Source organism: Grus americana, chromosome Z, assembly GCF_028858705.1.
Source record: "Grus americana isolate bGruAme1 chromosome Z, bGruAme1.mat, whole genome shotgun sequence".
NCBI classification, from domain to species: domain Eukaryota; kingdom Metazoa; phylum Chordata; class Aves; order Gruiformes; family Gruidae; genus Grus; species Grus americana.
The window spans coordinates 32,140,344-32,162,931 of record NC_072891.1 but is presented as its reverse complement, the minus strand read 5'-3'; the positions used below and the strand labels follow the sequence as shown (position 1 = coordinate 32,162,931).

At 40.5% G+C, this 22,588-nt stretch overlaps 1 protein-coding gene across 2 annotated transcripts in view; it reads right to left on the bottom strand.

The window, feature by feature from the left end:
- LOC129199194 (uncharacterized) overlaps positions 1–22,588 on the bottom strand; it is a 45,495-nt gene that overhangs the window by 18,763 nt on the left and 4,144 nt on the right. Inside the window, exons 2-5 of one of the 2 annotated variants that reach the window (XM_054809216.1) lie at positions 11,783–12,015; positions 3,882–4,046; positions 1,812–1,934; positions 1,322–1,369 (exon numbers count right to left, since the gene is read on the bottom strand). In XM_054809216.1, the coding sequence (XP_054665191.1) occupies positions 1,322–1,369; positions 1,812–1,934; positions 3,882–4,046; positions 11,783–11,837 (391 nt within the window). In that variant the 5' untranslated portion in view covers positions 11,838–12,015. Of the gene's footprint in view, positions 1–1,321; positions 1,370–1,811; positions 1,935–3,881; positions 4,047–7,401; positions 7,447–11,782; positions 12,016–22,588 lie in introns of those variants that run through there. The other variant, XM_054809219.1, reaches the window with a different exon arrangement.

Here is a 22,588-nt window from a genome sequence, read left to right as displayed (position 1 = left end):
TACAGCATGAAAATAGCATAAAAATCCTTGTTAAAAATTGAAACGCACTCCAATCTAGTGCATTTACTCAATTTACATATGTATTCAGATAAATGCCATAGAATTTAGAAGGTCTAAAATTCTGCCATTTTTATTACTTTTTGTGACATCAGTTTAGATTACCTCAGCTGCAATTGTCCACCTTCAGCTGTAGCAGGTAAGAGGCACATCAGCAGGCAAGAGATTTCATATCCAAGTCAAGAGTGTTTTGACTTAGAGGTAAGAGTGGCAACAAAAGGGGGATGCAGGAGTCCAGCCAGTTGACCAGGGACATATGTCAATATGAGTTACATCCAACTATCCTTGGCTTTCTCTGTCTATGGAGTTTATTGTGACTTGCTTATACATTGCTTAGTCTGAGTAAATCTGAAGGACTCTAACTTTCCCTATCATCTCTGAAAACCAAGACAAGTGGTCTATCAGGCAGGCAGTGAATGGCAAGGAAAGGAAGGAACTTTTCCATGATTTCATACATGATACTTGCACTCTCTGATGGCCTTTGGGTGAATTACCTAGCCTCTCTGGCTAAAATCTTACCAGCCTCTAAGGGGCAACTGTACAAATTCATGCATGAAATTAACTAAATACAAGAAACTACTTCTTGCTTGGCTGTCCCTGAAATGCAAAGCGTTGGGATTTGGGTGGGTATCAATATTTTACCCTGTTACCTAGAAATCCTCATTTGGCTATTGTTCAAGGTGCAGTCCTGGACCAGCTGGATATTTGCTCTCATCTATCACAGCACTCCTTTATGGTTGAAACTGGAATACATTTCTCTTCTACTAGAATACCTGAAACTAATGTATCTTTGATTTTCCCAATCATTTCTTATGCTTACAATATGAAAGTTCCAAAAATGTGTCTCCTCTTTCTTCATAACCATTTCTTTTGTTTTTTCCGCTCCTGTTACAACAGTCTTTGCTAGCTAAGATCCATGTGCCAGCAATACAGCACACACACTTTTTTTTAAAAAAAAAATTCGGATTTTCTAGCTCGTATACATCTATTTCCTCATATACATTTGCCTTCAGTCCATGGCATTACTCATAACTTGCTATGACAAATTTTGTGACTGAAAAATTCTTATGGAACACAGAAAGGCTCTTTCATTTTAAGAATTGTCCAGCAACCCAAACTAAAAGAAAATCTGGTATAATATGTTACTTCTAATGTCAAGTCTATATATAAAACGTTATTAACTCTTTTTCCTACTCTCAAACATCTCTTCAAAACCAGACACTAACAAAGAGAATGATACCTCTTATTCCCACAGAAGTCTTACCAGTAACTGCTGGTTCATTTCTTGTGAACACACTTAACCATGCAATATCTACAACAGAAGATATTTAACAAATACATGGAATTAGATAGTTACATTCATCAAATTTAAAAACATCACAAACATATCCAATCTAAACCTCCCCTGGAACAACTTGAGGCCATTTCCTCTTCTCCTATCGCTTGGTACTTGGGAGGAGAAATCAACACCTGGCTACAACCTCCTTTCTGGTAGTTGTAGAGAGCCATAAGGTCTCCCCTCAGCCTCCTTTTCTCCAGGCTAAACAACCGCAGTTCCCTCAGCCGCTTCTCATAAGACTTGTGCTCTAGACCCTTCACCAGCTTCGTTGCCCTTCTTTGGACATGCTCCAGCACCTCAATGTCTGTCTGGTAGTGAGGGGCCCAAAACTGAACACAGTACACATAATACATTTTAAAATGTTCTATAGTACTACACATATGGTTGGTGAGTTTTGGTATAAAAAGTGCACTACCTTCATGGGATTGTGAATCCTTGGTTGATATTTCATGACGACCATCTTCATCTATGTCAAAATGCACTGTTTTTGAATCTTCAGTCAGTATATAGCATTTCAGCGTTTCTCGCAGACAAAATACTAATCAAAAATGAGTTGTAATTAATTTTACTAGCAACGGAAAAATGGTAAAATTCCATAGATAAAAAGATCAAGTGTATTTTAATAGCAATCTTTGCTTGATAATCTATGTATATTTGAACCATGATCAGTATAGCCAACATATAACAGAAATTATACAGTGGGCTTAAGCAGCTGGGGGTTGATGGCGGTGTGAAGAAGGAAAGCAAAGATTTCTTTGCCTGGAAGGGTATCTCAGTGAGAAGAAGAGATGTATGCCAAACCTTTTGGAGAGTTAACATGCAAAAACCTGAGCTTGAAAAAATGGCTTCCAACTCAAGAGCCTGAGGGATAGTGTAAGAAGAGGGATTGTAGACAACCTGCAGATAGCTGTGTTGAAAGACATTAACAGGGACAGAAGGAATTTGAACACGAGAGAGAGGATCCAAATTAGCAGTTGTCTGGTGAATGAGTAGTCTTATGGTGGGGGAAAGAGCCCTGTGAGGAGCCGGAGCCAGAGCAAGGCTGTGCGCAGGAGCCTGCACATGGAGAGAGATGTGAAAAACACAGAGTTAAGTTAAAAGTTTTCATTCTGAAGATGAGAAGAGGTGAAGTAGAGAAAGTATCTCTGCAGCATACTCTTTCTAGACTAGTTTCCTTTATTTCATAGATAAGTACTTGCCTGTTTCCCAATTTTGCACTTTGAAAATTGAATCTGTGTACAGACAAGAGTTTTAGGTTAGAGTGCATGTGGCTACCTAAAATAGCAGCATTTATTTTGGGGACCTGTCATCTCTTACTGAATGAAAAAAAAAAAAAAGAGGCCTTCATAGCTAAAAGCTGTCAAGAGAGAAATTGTTTCCTGTCACTACTGAAGACAACTGTGCTGTTCTGGTTGTCAGAAGGATTTAGGTCCAGCCACTTGGGTGTCAGACACCTTCAGGATAATATTATAAGGCACAATCTTGATTACATTAGGCTGAATATTGTTTTGCCGGAATAGGCTTGCTACTCTGAAATTCAGTTAAGACATTTCTGAGACCACACAGACCTCCAGGGTATGCTGTAAGATAAACAGTCCTTTCCTCGCCAGAACAATCAGGCAAGTAAAACAACAGGATATGCAAAATGCACCAGCAGTGACATAATATTCTGGGAATGCCTGACTTCTTCATGAAAAACTTTGTTACTCATTTTATATTGATGTACTTCCTCTGAAACATTTGTATTTAAGCAAACATTTTGGGAAAAAAAAAAGAAAGAAAAGAAAAAAAAAAGGAGTTGTTTCCTAGAACCTTTCTTTCCACCCTGTTTAGGCCTAGCAGAAACTGTGCACATACAGTCAGCAAAAGAGATGGACAATGCACACCCTGACAGCCCGAGTCACACCTTCCAGAAGTGTCAGGGCTGACATGTCCTATGTCGAACCTTTGGCACACGCACAGCTGATCTATGCATGGGCAAAGGCCTTTTCTTCAAAGGCCTGGCAACTAAGGCTATCAGGCTTCCAGAAAAAAGATGGGTTGATCTAAAAAGCACAGGACAACAACTGCAATAACCAATACAGCACACCTTTTAAAAACTGTTGTATTATAATAGTTATAGTGTAAGAATTCTACTTTTAAATAGTACAGGAACTAGTACAGGAACTAGTACAGTGTCCAAAATAAAATGGCTGGCAGGCCTGCTATGTCATTCACTCTTTTACAGGGAGGTATATATGTACTCTAGGAATTACTAGTCTGAATTTGGTGGTATGAAAAATCTAATGTCACTGCTTTGAGGAGTATTTCTGTACTGGTTGTTTTAAAGGCAGCTTTCATTTTTTTTCTTCTTCCAGGTATTTTTATTTTTTACTTTATTACAGATAAGTTCTTCCAGATACTACTTAATTTGGTTGGATTTGGCCTTGGATTGGAATCATCTTTCCAAGATTACAAACATACCTGTCACTCAGGAAAGAATTACCTGACTTTTCAGAAGCTGTTTTCACAGTTTTCAGCAGAGATTGCCTCTTAACAGACTGCCTTTCACGGAGAGACACTTCATATGGCTTTTTGCGGCCTGAGCGGAGCAGCATTGTGGAAGCACTCGAGAAATCCCAATAACCTGAGTTGCCCCTCTTTTTCAGTCCTAAAGTAGGAGTTAGAATTTGTCACAATACTTCATATTTCAGTTGAGAAATGAGTTTGCAAAGAGTATAATTTTCATAAATGACAGTTAAAGGCAGCAGGATAAACTCAATAAATGTTTCACTGCTTGCATGACCCAAGCCTGTGTCTTGCAAGGCAAAAATGGTGTGTTTACAGTGATGGTAAATCAGTTATCTACCTACACTTCCACTAAGATGCAGGTTATCATGGATACAGTTGTGTTGAAAGAATACATTTTAAAAGATTTCCCCTTAGATAAAATATAAGCAGTTTATATGACTTCAGTTTCATTTATTTATGCTTCTCATCCACTTTGCTAGCTGGATTGAAAAATCAAATTCTTTTTGCCCTTCAGAATATAGTCTAAGATAATTTTCAAAGTATTTGCAAGTGATTGAAAGTGATGCGAACTTCAACACAGAATAATCTGACTTTCAGTAAAGACATGGTGCCATACTGCAATCTTAAACCAAGGTTCAGGAAATGCTACTTCAGGAATGAGGACTGGAGTTTGGAAATTTGAGGAGTATATTAGAAATATTATGAATATCACAAATGACCAGAAAAATAATCAATCTCCTACCATTAGCAACCATTCATATTTTCAAATTATTAATGTTTCCTTTACAATTCAATAATTTGACTTCAATGTGCTCTGCATTTTCCAAATGATGTTGTATTTCTTACTATATTTACAAAAATTAATTCTTTTCAGTTTTTGAAGGCTAGAAGAATAAAAGGATTTAAGCATTACCTAGGCTAGATATCCTAAGGAGAGGCTGCTCTCTAAGAATGGGAACTACATTGACTGAGGAACCACCCAGACAGCTAATAAGATACCTGAAGACACAGCTTAAATCACTGCATTTCAGAAAAGCCATGGACCTTACTTTGGTTTGAAGAAAGGGAAACCGGAATTCTCAACATTCCTGAATTCAACTGTTAATGACAACCATTTATGTCCAGTGCAGAGCAAAGAAAACAATGAGCTTCAATTGTGTCTGGTACCCTGGCAAATGAACCAAGCAAAGGTGGGTATAATTTTAGCCCCATGCAGCTTTGCACAGAATAACTAAATATCAGTTAGGCCAGACAGATCATGGCTCTGACACTAGTGTAATGATTTGTGAATTCACTTGGGGGAGGGGAGTCCCATCTTCTAATTTGGTTCAGTTCTCTGATTCAGAATTTCATATTAAATATTTACGTGAAATGGTAGACATGAAAGATATCTGTCCATTGAAATTCTCTTGTTACTAGATTATGAAGGCTAACTAAGGCTCTTTTTCACTCTCTTTGGCTCTTTAGTTATAACTAACATTCAATTAGGCCACTGGAAAGTGAAATATTTATTAGAAGGAATTAACTTATTCTTCCTACTAAAGATGTCTTATTTTTCAAATATCTGATAACTTGTAGTCAGAGGTAGAAAGTAAAGGCTGGGTTTTCTTCATCTTGCTAAAATTTCTTTTATCACTGAGCATGCTAAACAGAAAAGAAGACCCTTCGTGGTTTTCCACTGACCTCTGCAATCATCTAACGGAACCAGGCTCCACAGACTATGTGGTCAGTGATACCAGTTTGTGGATCTTGAGAGATGTCACTGTGCTAGGTGTTCAACATTAACAAAGCACCAAGACTTTGTTAGATCTAGGTTGCTCAAAACCAGACATTTAGTCCCTTACAGAACATTCCTACTGAAAACATAAGTGCAATTCTAGTTTGGCTGCATTTGATCAGAAATTCTGAAGATCCTAATTCCTGATTTTTATACCCAGTGAAGCAGTCAAAGATATGTCTTCTGCTGGATTTGCCCTTCATACATTGCAGTTACTAATGCCAATTTATGTTGAGTTAGTCCTAAATGCTTAATGAAATTATTATGGTTTTTGTTTTAGAACCAATGTGATACCATCTAGAATCAGAGTCTTGTATCTGTGTTACTTACACCCACCACTGTAAGAAAAGAAGGCAGATGATTACAAGCCAAGACTCTGAAGAATTCCTGAAGAAGGCAGACCAGTTCAGAGACATTTTCAGAAGCATATTTAGGAAGTGGATAAATTCTTAGGTAACTTTCATGGTGAAAAACAGGTAATCTTGAAATTCTGAAGGACTTAATAATTTTGGCTTGTTTGAACAAGTAGAAAATTGAAAAGTCTAAGGTAGAATTTCACCTCTGTTAGCTCTCCAGAACAAATAAAGCTCTCTATAAAAAATGACAAAAGCTTCCATAGTTTGAATTTCCTCACACATCCCTTAAGACTGAGTGACATATGTATACTCCCATTTTAATAAGCCTTTCCTCTCATGTGATGTTCTCGCATAGATGTCACCTACTCCCACTTTTTTCATTCTTACTCATAGTTTTTGATGTTGTGTGCCCCTATGCCTATTTCTTTGTCTTAATGTCTTTGACAACCATTTCTTCAGTTCTTTTCTCTCTTCTGTAAGGTATATGCTGCTTGAAGAGGGCTAGGAAGAGCTGGATACTGTTTTTGGCTGCAGACCAGTCAGCCACTGTTTGTTTTGGAAACTTGCGTCTGTTTGGTTTTGGTTTGCATCTAAGCTAAGAGAAGCAGAAAACTCAAGCTATAGCTCTTTAAACTGCTGAAATCAGATATACATGCACACATTTGTGACCAATGGCAACAAGATCACCCTTAAAGCACAGGGAGTTTGAAATTTTTTCCTGCTACATAGACCATATCAATTCATTTATATGAAGGCAGCAAAGAAAATCTGTTATATAGCTTCTCTTGCCCCCTCGGCAATTGCATTTGTTCTTAGCCACCTTTCTCTCTTCCACTTAACCCCCAAACACATCAGATCATAAAATTAAAGCAAATTTGGAACATGAAAACAGAATTTAAAATTTTGGAGATCATTCCCACAGTGGTACGACCGACCTATTATCTCGTACTATACCAGTACGTTCATAACAAGATAGCTCTAAGACTGTTAAAGGTTCAGAACTGTTTTTGTCGAGTGTACTGGGTTGCAGCTGACAGTCCTGCTTCCAAAGAACGTAAGTAACTCCTCCGAGTTTGTTACAATTTGACAGTGAATTAAAAAGAACTCTTGGCATCCATTAATAAATAATGAGGTTATCATCTCTTTCACATCAGACAGACTTTACAAAATCTATACTCTAAAAAAGATACAGGAATATATAAAAATAGATATAAACAAGACTAAAGAAGAGATTTCAGAAGAAAACGTTAAAGTCAACTGAAAAAATCACTATTTGTTAGAATCTAAACATGCAGTTTGATAAAATAATTTTAAATCGAAGCCTATTTAAAATCCTGCTATAATCTTCCACTTCTGCTTACCTTATTTTGCTTGCTATTGTCTCTGCTGGGATACTTCTACTCAGCAGAATGCCAGAAGCAGCTCTGTTACAGCCAATTTATTGCCTGAACACATGGCAGGAAGCCAAACCTCCAAATAAAAGAAATGTCTGACGTGGACCTAATCTTTTAGATTTCTACATTCACTCATTTACATCAATATTCTCATGGGTCTAAATGCTGCTAGAATTCCAGGAGTGTTGGAAATAGTAAGAACAAACTTTTAAATGCCTGTTTCTCTAAGATGCCACAGAAGCTGTCTCCCCTGGAACTGCATGCAAATTCTTAGCTAGGAGTTCTGTGTAATGCCTGAATATACTCATAAATACAATTCTGATATTTTACGTCACTGATATTGTTCTTGCTATCTGTTATTCTTTCCAAGGCTGACACAAGGGCAGATGCTGGTTTTATGGTAATGTAGACATATTAAAAGTAGGAGTGTAGCCTCAGTTGCTGGGAGCTTGTTTCAAGCTGACTGCTTAAACATTTACCTAGCTATTAAATGGGCTTTGCAGGCATTGCACCAATGGCAATAGTTGGACTGCCTGTGACATGGGTAAACTTGTCTAAAGCGGATGTACAGTTATTTCTTTCCCATAAAGCCCAGATAATGGTTTTTATCATACAAGAACTAGTTCTTTCATTATCACATCTGGCATGTTAAGTTGGCTTTATCTACCTACCTACATACATTCCTAACCCTTCACTCACCTATTGGTCCCCTCTATTCATACACACTAAATTTGTTTTAATAAGTGAGCCTTGCATTTTTAAAGGAGTGAATCACACTTTTATATACCTCACTGAAATAATGAAACTCCTCTAAAAATAATAACTTCTTTTTTTGTCACGGAGCTACTGCTTTTGTCTAGATAATATACTATGTCAAGAAAGTTCTATATTTTACCTGTGTTTGGTTTAGGAAAAGTGTTTTTTCGTTTTTTAAGCCCTCACTGGGCACTGATAGTATATCAGGTCAGTAGAAATACTTTGTTAAAAGATACCTTTAATGACAAAGGAATGTGAAACTTTGAATCTCAAGTCTTTGGCTATTCAAGCAGACTGAAAAATGTGGGAAGGATTCTAAAGGTACTGTCATTTCAGTACAGGACAAATGCTATGAAAAATATATAATGCAGCAAAAGCATTTTCTTTTTTTTTAATACACTTGTTCAGAGGCTACACTGGGTCAAAATCTGATGATGCTGCAGCAGCTGCATCTTTTGGTAAGGAGCAAATGGATCCAGTTTGCAAGATGTAAACTGCATGTCACATAAACCATCCCTACAGGCTGTAACTATTCCTGGGCCATGAGGTAACTAACATTCCAGGTTTAAGTGAAGTGTTTGTGGTCCCTACAGCCACAGCACAGAACTATTTTTTATTTTAAATGACCAACCATATGAACATTATAATCCACTATAGCAGTACTACTGTAAAATAGCTAAATAATAACATATGCCATCAGCAACCACAACAAGAAACAATCTTAAACTAATTGTAATTGATACAATCTGGGTAGATTAAGCCATGTAAATACTGAGGATGCATCTGCATTTCAGTCGACCTTCCATCTTAGTCTTTACGGTTTAAACTTTATTGTTGTTTAGACTGTAATTGACTATGTCATTGAGCATTTCTGGATCTGAAGAGTCTGTCTAAATCCAGAGCAGCAGTAGTCTTCAACAATAAACAGGGGTTTAGTTTATTGCATCCCAAAGCTTAGTGTTGGCAAAAAGCTCAGCAATGAACCATCTGTGCAGCATCTTCCCTGACCAGCGCATGCTCCCATCAGCAATAACAGCATCAGAAGCAGGATCAACCAACGGGGAATTTGTGCAGGTCCTGATGAAAAATATCAAGTTATCACAGGAAAAGTACTATTGGGGGGACCACCTGCTCCACTGGAGAGGGAACCAGGGAGGACACTCATCTGGGGAGCCCCACACACTTTTCCTGGCTGGCCACTGGGAAGCATTTTCTATTCTCTCTCTCTCTCTCCCCATTCCCTTCCCTTCCCTTCTCTTCCCCCCAGACTCCATCTCTCTCCTTCTTGGTCCCTACGTCTCCCTTTCCCTTTCTGTCACTCTGTGTCTCACTCTTCTTTCTTCTTTTTATTTTTTTATTTTCCTGGCTTCACCATTAGAGTCAAGGTATTTCATCAGCCACAGACCACACTAATAACTGTATCCCTACAGTTACAACGCCAGGTCTAGTCCATCACTGGACATATCTTCAAAATTTTCTTCTAATTCAAATTAGTATCTCATATTAAACTATCTTGAAAGGCAATAGCCTTTATAAAAGAGTCATATTGAGAAAAATGTGAATAAAATTACTATAAAATTAGTTTTAGTGTAATTATTGGCATGCAAAGTAAGAAGGAAAACAACTGCCTAAAACTGGTTTGTGGAGTTTTTTTAGGTACAAGGATATTCATCTGCAAAAAGTCAATATTTGCAGCAATGAGAAGGTGAAAGTTTCCTGGTACTTGTTGTGGTTTAGCCCCAGCTGGCAGCTAAGCACCATGCTGCCAGTGACCACAATATACCACATGCTATTCATGAATAATATTGAGCATACTGTAAATACCAGCAACTACATTTTATCAGCCAGTTAATTTGCAAACAATTTGCAGGAGACCTAACTTAAAGTCTCTCAAGCTGGAACAAAACTCAAACATAACCAATGGACTGTACCAGAAAAAACAGATCACACATAAAAACTTACTTCTAATTCTGACTCCACTGTATTGCCAGATTTACACTTGAGAAAAGTTTGATCACAAATAGTAGTATTCTAAAGAAAGTCTATCCAAAACTTTTTCAGTGAAAGTGACTGAAAACATTACAACAGATGTGAAATATATGATTTTCAGATTTTGGAGATGTCAGGCCAAAAATGCTTCCTCTAGTTTTGAATACACAGTTTCTAGTCTAAAATCTAGTAGGTTACTATTAGAGAATACAGATTATATTTTCATTATCCCAGAACATATATTAATATTTGTATGAGACGTTCCTCTTTTTCTTCACATTGAAGTCTCTCTCCCCCAAAGGCATGAAGATACCAAACTGAATATATTTAGCAGCTTACTGAAACAAAATGACATGGCAATATATCAATACTTTTTTTTCTTGGAAACTGTAGGGTTTTTTAATATTTTAAGAACATTTTAACAGGAGTGTGTAACAGTCAACTTTATCTTACTTCGCATCCTGTTTACATAGCATGCCAAAGACATATATAGGACTAAACTGAGTCTACTGTAGCCTATCTCCTGCTCCCAGTACTTACGAACTGTCATTAAATAATTCTGTTCTACCGTATAGTGAAGCTTTCTACTACTCAAAACAGTGGGCACTTATTTAAAGCTCCATGTCTTTCTGTATACAACAGAAGACTATGACTTAGTAATGCCTATGCTGACCACTGCTGCATTGTCTACCATTTTTTGAGAAACATTTGTTCTTAAACACACAGTCACAAAAGTGAACAGTGTTGCTGTACAAACGGAAGCTATTTCTGGTCCTAATGCCATTTTACTATTTTTTAACATTTCTCAAAGTCTAGAGCTCTTATGCTGAGCGTTACTGCAGTTGTTTTTTACTCATTATGGGTTACATTATTTTTGGTGCATCCAGGAATAACAGAAGGATGACATCTTTTGATCACAAAAGATGTGCGCTCTTCACTCACTAGGGGACATGGAAGTCCATAGAGGAGGTTCAGCAAAAGTGCCCCACTCCACAGCAAAATGCTGCGATACCCAGCAGTGCTATAAGCCATGTGGTTTCACTGCATATAGAGGAAAACCTGGAGGCTGCCAGGATATCTTGGACTACAGTAGCTTCTCTTTCTTACATGCAAAATTAAGTCACATTAACTTTGGCTATAGCCATTCTATTCCAAAGGAGAGTAGGGTTAACTTCAAAAGAGAGTGGGAGTGACACAATATAAAGGCACATTCCAGAATTCTACATTTTCATATTAAAAGTTACACAAAGGGAGCCCATGCTTTATATTTAAAAAGAGATCACTTCTTCTCTTCTTCTGTAGTCGTTTTGATTTCAATGGGGATTTTCAATGAGGCACAATGAAGATTTATCCTCTGTAGAGAAGGATCCAGCTGGAGAGCTTTTAAACAAATTGGATGTAAACAAGCCCTTTGGACTTAACCCACAAATGCACCTACAAGTGCACCTACAGCTGAGGGTGGTGGCCAATGTCACTGTAAGCCCACTCTTGGTTATCTCTGAAAAGTCATGGCAACTACAAGGGGTTCATGAAGACTGGAAAACGGCAAATGCTACTGTTAACTCCAAGCAGGATGGGAAGAAGGATCATGGGAAGTACTGACCTGTCAGCTTCACCTTGATCCCAGAGAAGGTGAAACAAATAGTACTAGAAGCCATTTCTACACTAGATGAAGGACAAGAAGGTGATTGAAAGTAGTCATCACGGATTCATGAAGGGTAAATCATGCCTGATAGTCTTCTGCAATGAGATGACTGGCACAGTAGATCACAGGAGAGCAGTGGATGCTGTTAATCTTGACTAGAGTAAGATTTTCGACACTCTTCCATTGCATACCTATTGACCAACTGATGAAATATAGAGTAGATAAGTGGACAGTGAGGTGAGTTTAAAACTAGTGCCAGGCTTAGAGGGTTGTAATCAGTGGTATGAAGTCCACCTCGGAGGTCAGTCACTCATGGTGTACCCCTGTGTTGATACAGGGGCTAGTATTGTTTAACATCTTGTTGTGGTTTAGCCCCAGCCAGTAGCTAAGCACTGCATGGCCGCTTGCTCACCCCTCCCTGCCACCACAGTGGGATGGGGAGGAGAATCAGAAGAAAAAGGTAAAACTCATGGTTTGAGATAAGGACAGTTTACCAGGACAGCAAAGGGAGAGGAAAATAACAGCAACAATACTAATAAAAGAATATACAAAGCAGGTGATACATAATGCAATTTGCTCACCACCTGAAAGCCTGATGCCCAGCCTGTCCCTGAACAGCGATCCCTCCTCCCCAGCCAGCTCCCCCCTTACATATGGAGCATGACATCATATGGTATCAAATATTCCTTTGGCTAGTTTGGGTCAGCTATCCCAGCTGTGTCCCCTCCCAGTGTCTTGTGAAAATTAACTCTATCCTAGCCGAAAATTAGGACATTACCCACCCCTCATTCTACATCATCTACATCATGCCCAAATCCTACACTTTCCAATTAATCACCAACAATTTTCCTGTCTTTTATATATATTTTTTTATATATATATATACACACATATATATATACACACAGATATCATTCCCTTAGTCTATGGGCCATCCCTCTAAAATGTTCGTTGAGTTCCTTTAGTTCAAGACTTTGGGATCCATCTGTCATAACAATCTCTCAGGGCAGAGTGATGGTGTGTGTTGTTGCACTGTTGTGTGCTGCATCTGGAGCTTGCAGCTGGTGTATCTGGCATGGTCCATGCTTGCAGTCTGGAGGCTGAAGATGCCAATTTCAAGGAAGTTGCTGGGCACCAGTTGCTGAAGGCAGTTCTAGTTCCATCATCATGGCACTTTGCTCGGTTTCATCGAAGTTCATCCTTCATTAATTTGGGTGATTCTTACTGTAATACCATTGATACAGTATATAGCAATTGTAGCAAGGATGACATACAATGGCAGGGTTATTTAGCAATTAACATCATACAATTTAATTTATCAGCTATTCTTACCCAAAATCAAATCCCCTTGAAGTATACATCGGACTTCCCCATCCTTCCACATCACCCACCAAGCACACCCAGGTCCTTGAGCAAAAGCAATCACATGGATGGGTTTGCCATTGCCTGAAGCAGGGCTAACCCAGACTGTCTTCCCCAACATATTCTTCATACGCACTATGGGGACTTTTCCCCTTCTACAGGATATGGAAGTTTTGATTGGGCAAGGCCAGCTCAATTGGTAGACCCCCTAGTGTTAACTAACCAGGTGGCCTTTGCTAAATGTGTATCCCACTGTTTGAGGGTCCCACCACTCATTGGTCTCAGGGTAGTCTTTAACAGTCCATTGTATCATTTGATTTTCATGGAGGCTGGTGCATGACAGAGGATGTGATACACCCACTCCATGCCATGCTCTTTGGCCCAGGTGTCTATGAGGTTGTTTCGGAAATGAATCCCATTGTCTGGCTCAATTCTTTTTGGAGTGCCATGTCACCACAGGACTTGCTTTTCAAGGCCCAGGATAGTGTTCCGAGTGGTGGCTTGGGGCACAGGATAAGTTTCCAGCCATCTGGTGGTTGCTTCCACCGTAATAAGCACATGGTGCCTTGGCAGGTTTGTGGGAGTGTGATATAATAATCTGCCAGGCCTCACTATATTTCAGTCATTGTCCTCCGTACCAGAGACACTATAACCACTTGGCTTGCTTGATTGCAGTGCATGTTTCACATTCATGGGTAACATGTACAACAGAGTCCATGGGCAAGTCCACCCCTGCATCACGAGCCCATCTATATGTTGCATCTCTTCCCTGATGGCCTGAGGTGCCATGGGCCCACCGAGCTATAGGTAATTCACCCTTGTGTTTTCAGTCCAAATCCACCTGAGCCACTTCAATCTGATCCACGTGATGGTTGTTTTGATGTTCCTCAGTGGCCTGAATCTTGGGTGCGTGGGCATCTACATGATGTACTTTTACAACCAGTTTCTCTAGCCAGGCAGCAATATCTTGCCACAATGGGGCAGCCCAGATGGGTTTGCCTCTGCGTTGCCAGTTGTTTCGCTTCCATTGCTGTAACCACCCCCACAGGGCATTGGCCACCATCCATGAGTCAGTATAGAGGTACAGCATCAGCCACTTCTCTCTTTCAGCAATGTCTAGACCCAGCCGGATGGCTTTCACCTCTGCACACTGGCTCAATTCACCTTCTCCTTCAGCAGCTTCTGCAACTTGCTGTGTAGGACTCCATACAGCGGCCTTCCACCTCTGACGCTTTCTCGCAATGCGACAGGACCCATCAGTGAACAGGGCATATGGCTTCTCATTTTCTGGTAGTTTGTTATACAGTGGGGCCTCTTCAGCACATGTCACCTCCTCCTCTGGTGATATTCTGAAATCTTTGCCTTCTGGCCAGTCCATGGTCACTTCCAAGATTTGTGGGTGACTGGGGTCTCCTATTTGAGCCCGCTGTGTGATGAGTGCAACCCACTTACTCCACAAAGCATCGGTTGCATGGTGCGTAGAGGTGGCCCTCCCTTTGAACATCCAGCCCAGCACCGGCAGTCGGGGTGCCAGGAGGAGCTGTGCTTCAGTACCAACCACCTCCAAAGCTGCTCAAACCCCTCCATACGCTGCCAATATCTCTTTTTCGGTCGGAGTGTAGCAGCCTCGGGTCCTCTGTATCCCTGACTCCAAAACACCAGGGGTCGACCTTGAGTCTCCTTGGTGCTTTCTGCCAGATACTCCAGGGAGGGCCATTCTCCCCGGCTGCAGTGTACAGCACATTTTTACATTTGATCCTGCTCAGACTGGCCCAAGGGCTACTGCATGAACTATTTCAATTTGTTCAAAGGCTTATCGTTGCTCAGGGCCCCATTTGAAATCATTCTGCTAATCACTGCTAATGAATTGGCATACACTGGTGGTGCACTCTGTACAAACTTCCACCACGTGGGTCAGCACATGTTTTTTTGGTTCAGCTGCAGTGCCTGTAGCTGGGGCTGGAATGGCTACAGTGCCTGTCACTGGGGTTTCAGTAGTGTCAGTGCTTGTTGCGGGGTTTGAATAGCCGCAGTGCCTGTCGGTCTGTTCTCCCTCTCTTCCCCCGATGGTGCTGCCTACTATCAAGCAGTGTTTGGTAGATACTGGCCAGGGCCCAGGACAGGGCGGTAAGTTGTGCCTCTTTGGAATAGCCATAGCATTTTCCTTTCAAATATTCTATCACTTCATCAGGGTCCTGTAGTTGTTCGGGACCAAACCATTGGGGTGAGAAGGTCTCTAGATACCTGCCCATATTCTCCACCTGTGATGTCTTGGGGCAGATCCCTGGGTGGCATTCTTAAAACCATTTTTTGTAACCCAAAACAAGACCTGAAATCTATTCAGGTGACCTAGCAATAGGAGCAGGCTGGCTTAAACATCCTAAGGATATTCAAAATTATCAAAAGCTGCTGTAACCAGCCAAAAGGAAAAAGGGGAGGTGAAAGTGTGGGAGAAAGTATCCTCCCCGTTTTTCCCATAGATTGGGTTCAATTATTATACCATTCAAAGAGATGTTGTCCGAAGTACGGGCATGACAGCAAGGCCACATACAAATACCAGCTTAAGCTCATGACCACAGATGTTATCATTATCATAAGTTGATATTACACCACAGTACAGCAAAATGAGAATCCTGACCCCTCTCCCAGAGGTGACAAAGAGCGGCATATGAAATACATACAGCAAGTAGGGGTTTACACAACCATGTGAACAAACAAAACATCATTGTGACCAGCTACTATTTACCTTACATAATAAATGCATATAACAACTTTGTTTTAAAATGCTCTGGTCAGATCTGTTGTCATCTCAACCTTTGGTGCCCTATGCTGGGTGCCAAAAAGGACTTCTCATATGTCATGGTTCAGCCCCAGCCAGGAGCTGAGCACCACGCACCGATTGCTCACCCTCCCCGGTGGGATGGGGAGGAGAATGGGAAGACAAAGGCAAACCCCATGGGTTGGGATAAGGACAGGTTACTGGGACAGCAAATGGGGAGGGACATAACAACAACAATGCTAATAAAAGAATATACAAAATGTTGGTGATACACAATGCAATTTGCTCACTGCCTGGAGCCTGATGCCTAGCCCATCTCAGAGCAGCGATCCGTCCTCCTCAGCCAGCTCTCCCCTCATATACTGAGGATGATGTTATGGTATGGAATATCCCTTTGGCTAGTTTGGGTCAGCTGCCCTGGCTGTGTCCCCTCCCAACTTCTTGTGAAAATTAACTCTGTCCCAGCTGAAAACCAGGACACATCTTCATTAATGATCTAGATGACGGGGCAGACTTCTCAGTCAGGAAGTTTGCAAGCAACTCAGAATTGGGAGGAGTGGTTGATAGACCGGATGGATACACCAGAAGCTGCCACTCAGAGGGACCTTGACAAGCTGGAGAAATGGCTTGACAGGAACTTCATGGAGTTCAACAAAGGGAAATGCAAAGTGCTGCACCTGGCAAGGAATGACAGCCCACACCAGCACAGCCTGGGGGGTGATTGACTGGAAATCAGCTTGGCAGAACTGGAACAGGTTGTCTGCAGAGGTTGTGGAGCCTCCATCCTTGAAGATACTAAAACCCCAAATGAACGAGCCCCTCAGCAAGCTGTTCTAGTTGTCCCTGCTTTGAGCATGGAGGCAAGAGACCTCCAGAGGTCTGTTTCAAATTCTACTATCCTGTGATTCTATGAAATCAATACTAAGAAGAATATTAATTATTTTATTGATTCATTTATTTACTCTGACTTTTCTAAATCTCCTGTTCAGAAATAACTGTGTTTTTTCTTTGAATGTAGAGTCAAAACAGATATACAGAAGAGATGTGGTTGGATGAGACTGAAGACTGTTAAATTTTAACCAAATTTTACTGATGGATTCCTACAACTTCTGTGAAATCACTCCAGAACAAGCATCAGTATTTGTAGTTATCCAGAAATACTGATCATCCTTTTAATTTACACTTTTCAAGTATTGCCCAGTCTTTCCACTATTCTTCATTGATAGACTAGTACAGTAGGGTACACATGTTGCCTTGTATGTGTGTTCAGTGTGTAAGGTAACTAAGCACTGCCGCAGCTTCTTTTGTTTGACACCAGTCACCAGGCACAGTGACATACAAAGCATATTGCAGAATTGTTGATAATGTAAACATATTTGCAGGAGTTCTCTTTTCCCCTGTCAGAAGCAGACATTCATATCTAGAAGACTGCAGTTTTAGCCCTGGCCCATGATAGATCTTCTCAGATACTGCAGAACAGGGTCTTTACAGTTAATGATTATAAAGAAACTGAATGGGCAGTGAACAGGGCAAATGTTTTAGTCATCTAAATGCTGCCTCTCTGTGTACTTTTAATGTTCGTATCTAGCCTCTCTCAAAATCTCTCTTTGCTATTAAAATGATATCCTTGTATTTTTCCTCCACTCTTCAGCAATGCAAGAGGGAAATAACTGCCATTTCTATAATACCAGAACAATGAAAAATAAGTTTCAGCTCTGCAATTGGACATAGTAAAGTATAATTGCAAAACCTTCCACACAAATAAACGTTAAGTCTGTATGAAGCAATTTTGTGGTTACTTTTCTTGTGTTGCACAATTATAGAGGAGTAAAAATGTACAGTGTTGGAGATTACTAAGTTCCTGTTACCCTGATTTTTGAAGGAACATGCATTTGTGCTGCCTGTCTGTCCTCTCCAGTGCTTTGAACCTGCTGCATAATTTTGACCAAGTTTGGCAAGGGCACGAAAGGAGGAAGTTTAGCTGAAAAAAATAAACATTCTTTGAAGTTTTATGAACATGAGCAGCTGAATAGCAGACAGACTGACACACATTGCCGAATGAAAAACTGCAGCTTGATCTCAACAGTTATCCCTTCTCTTTGGCTAAGGATCTAATTATCAGCCTGGATGTACTGGCTGTCCAGCTGTCCAGGTGTAACAGAGTAAATGACAACTCACAGTGAATCTGAACAGTGGAGTTTATTTCACAACCAAAGAGATGAGAGCTTTTACCCTACTTGATTATCCGGCACAATCACTCACTCACGTCACATTCCGAAGTCTCAACTTGCCTCCTTTGCAGGAAAGTTCCTGCTGGTCTGGGATGGTCAGGCAGAAAATCATGTTGGTGCCTGCTGCAGCCTCTGGTCTCTGGTATTAATGGCCAAGGTCCTTGGGCATCCCACAGCATTCATCTCCACACAGCTCTCTGATCTCCAGCATCTTCCCCACTTCCAGGATCTTCCCTCCAACCAGGATTTCACCTTCCTCTTTCTGGGCTCCTTTCCACTTTCTGAGATCACTTCTATTCGGGGACCCTTCTTTTTGGAGCCAGCTCTTCTTTCCAGGGCCCCAAGCCCTTGGTTTTCTAAATCCAGACAGCCTATGTGCAGTCGCACAATGCATGATCTGCCTCCTAACTGGTGGTTTTGTCTCTTTATTAATTGGAGGGTTCAGGACATGTCACTTTTATTTTGTCCAGATATTACCAAAATTTACAGACAGCCCATATAAATTGCCAGTAGCAGGCTTGTGCTTCAGAGTTTCAAAGATCAGTTTCATATATTCATCACCACCTCAACATGCAGCCATTATCTGCCACCTTTTAGCATTCACAGTTTAAGTTATTTTTTGATCTGTGACACCAGCAAGCACGTATGTAGCCAAACCAGTCACAGCACTGGGCTGTGACACTCTTGCCTTGCTGTTAATGGAAGGCAGAGGAGGGAACAAGGGAACGTTTAACGACGTGAAGGTACAGCAGCAAAGTAACTTCCTATCAGTACACATCGGTTCACAGAGAACCAGCTGAGATTAGTTCTACTGTTCAGAAGCCAATGTTCGAGCTACATTGCTCTTCTGCCTGTCACATATTTAGGTGAAAAAAAGTAATTTCAGTGCAGTGCTATGGAGAAAAAGTAGCTAGCACTAGGCAAGTGAGCTATAAAATGCAGAAGTGGGAAAGAAAATAAAATTTTAAACTTTTAGAATGAAGATGGTAAGTTCCATCACGCTACTTTTCAGGAGAAGCCTGGTTTAGCAGTCTAATCAGGAGTAACTACCTCATGCAGTAGACTTCAAAGGCAATCTGGAAAGAAGAAATAAACATTTGATTTTGTTCAACAGCTTTATTCTTTCTCTAGTTCTAAAAAGACATCGTAACAGAATTTTGAATCATGTCATATTAATAAAAATTAAATATTTATTCATGGTCTTCGTAAGAAAGTATGGATTTTTGATGCATTGCAACACATTGTAAAATTTTACTTCTGCTTTACTTTAAGTTGCTGTGAATTACTTATTTTAGGTAGAACTGTAGTTTTGCAGCACTATTTGCTGCAGAACTTTGGATACAAAACAGTTCACAGCATTGAGAACACAAAAAAGGGGAATGTCTCTAAAGTGTAAAATTCAAGGATGCTTTCTCTGTTTTCTGTCAGCTTGTGTCACCACACAGCTTGGTGTCGTCAGCAAACTTGCTGAGGGTGCACTTGATCCCACTGTCCATGTCACCGACAAAGATGTTGAACAGTGCTGGTCCCAATACCGACCCCTGAGGAACGACACTTGTCACTGATCTCCACTTGGACATTGAGCCATTGACCACAACTCTTTGAGTGTGACCATCCAGCCAATTCCTTATCCACCGCGTGGTCCATGCATCGAATCCATGTCTCTCCAATTTAGAGTCAAGGATGTTGTGCGGGACAGTGTCAAATGCCTTGCACAAGTCCAGGTAGATGACGTCAGTTGCCCTTCCCTTATCCACGGACGCTGTAACCCCATCATAGAAGGCCACCAACTTTGTCAGGCACGATTTGCCCCTAGTGAAGCCGTGTTGGCTGTCACCAGTCACCTCCTTGCTTTCCATGTTCCTGAGCATAGTCTCTAGGAGGGTCTGCTCCATAATCCTGCCAGGCACGGAGGTGATACTGACCAGCCTATAGTTCCCTGGGGCTTCCTTTTTACCCTTCTTAAAAATGGGGGTTATGTTCCCCCTCTTCCAGTCAGCAGGAACTTTGCCAGACTGCCAGGACTTCTCAAATATGATGGCGAGTGGCCTGGCCACTTCATCCGCCAGTTCCCTCAAGACCTGCGGATGCAACTCATCAGGTGCCATGGACTTGTGCGCCTTCAGCTTCCTCAGATATTCTCGAACCTGATCTTCTCTTACAGTGGGCGGTTCTGCATTCTCCCAGTCCCTGCCTTCTGTGCCCTGGGCAGTGTGGCTCAAGGATTTGCCAGTGAAGACTGAGGCAAAGAAGTCATTGAGTACCTCAGCCTTCTCCATATCCTGGGTAACCAGGTCACCCGTTTCATTCCGGAGGGGACCCACATCTTCCCTCATCCTCCTTTTCTCACTGACATACCTATAGAAGCTTTTCTTGTTGTCCTTGGCATCCCTGGCCAGACTAATGTCTATCAGGGCTTTGGCTTTCCTAACCTGATCCCTGGCTGCTCGGACGGTTTCTCTGTATTCTTCCCAGGCTACCTGCCCTTGCTTCCACCCTCTGTAGGCTTCCTTTTTTTGTTTGACTTTGCCCAGGAGCTCCTTGTTCATCCACAGGGGCCTCTTGGTGTTTTTGCTTGACTTCCTCTTTGTTGGGATGCATCGCTCCTGAGCTTGGAGGAGGTGACCCTTGAATGCTATAGTCCTCTTGAAAATGTTAGGATAGACAACAACTTGAGCAAGAGGGCCTTTGGATTTAAGAGGTTTAGAGTAGCTTTTGTAAAATATTTTACACATTTTCTGAGAATTATGTACAAATCTCTGAGAATGCACATCTGCTGTTAAATATAGACAATGGCCGCAAGTAACTCAGCAAGTTAAATTTTTGGGGGTTTTGCCTAATAGTGCATTTTACTCTGTATAATATTTGTAGCCACTAGCTTGTTCCTTTATGGCCTAAACCCACTGATTTCAGTTTGAGAGCAAATGTAAAGGCAAAGCATCAGGTTAGGGCACACTATAAACACTTTATAACAATACCCAAATCAAGTTTCAGGAAGAGACTAAATATTTACATTGTAAATGGGTTTCTGTAGAAATTGTGGATGCTTTCATGGTCAGTCTAAAGTACTCTCTTACCTTCAGATCCCTGAATTTGACCTCCATGACCTGCTAAGGTTCCCTCACCCAACAATCATATCAGAGGTAGAGGACACTGGTCATGTCTGATAGTTGCCTGTTCCTTTACAAGATCATCCTGTCCTTCGTGAACTGTATACAGAAGATTATTCTTTCCCAAGCATATGTCACATTTCTCCCTCATGGTATAACTTTATCCACTTGATATTTGCACTTGCACTTTTCCCTAACCACCTCAGGCACTATGGATAACACTGTAATTGCAAAATTTCTTGCCATTTTTGTGATAACATGAAGGCAGAAGCATTCATTTAGTGTAACATTCTGTCTTACAGAAAATCATGCAGATCCACATCTGCAATTATTTATTTTAAAAAGATGTAAATCTATATCATGACATTTTACAAAAATTGTATATCAAATTCAGACATATGGAGAGAAATTAAAATAAGCCTCATTGAAGTGTTAAATTTATTAGCCCTATTTATTCTGAAAAAATTTCTGATATGTGGGTCAAAGCTCCTATTAGGAACACTGAATGTGGTAAACCACAGCTATATTTCATCACTGTTACATATTTCCAAAAATTTGTTTGCTTTTCCTCCAGCAGTTATATCCGGGTTACACTGAAATGGAGTACTACCTCGAACTTAAAGTAGGAATGGGGTATGGTTTTTATTCAACAGTGCACTCATGTGGCAGGAATTAGAAAGTATATAAATAATATATTATGAGATTGTTTAAATGCAATGTATTTTTTAATTACAGGAGAAAAAAATAACACATTTAAGTTGTTGTGGATAGGTACAATGATCTGTTCTCCAATAAAAGTCATTTCTGGTACTTTTTTTTTATTCTTTTATCCTATTTTGATTGCATACTTAGAAAAAATACCCTCTTTCAAATATTTTGGTGATACAAGTCACAGCTCCCAGTAAAGGATATTATCTTGTTTTGTCATATGTGGCCCCATTCTAAGGCAGATCTGAATGTATCTGAGAAGTTATCACACCAAAATCCACAGACATCACATTTTGTGGCTCCTCAGGTACTTGTCTATAAATTGTATGCAGAATTCTGACTACAAGTTCTCAGAGCCTCAAGGCAAGGTATAGCAAGAACAACTTTTATTAAGCTACCTGGTATTGTCTAAGAAAGTATAAATGCAGTCAAACAAGCCCTTAAAAATAATTAAAAAAAGTGGAGTTGAAAGCTAAACATATATTGAAAACAACCGCTCTTATTTACTTGGATATGCAGCATATGATATAACCATCTATTTTACCTCAGTCCTGACTTGCATGGAAGACCTACA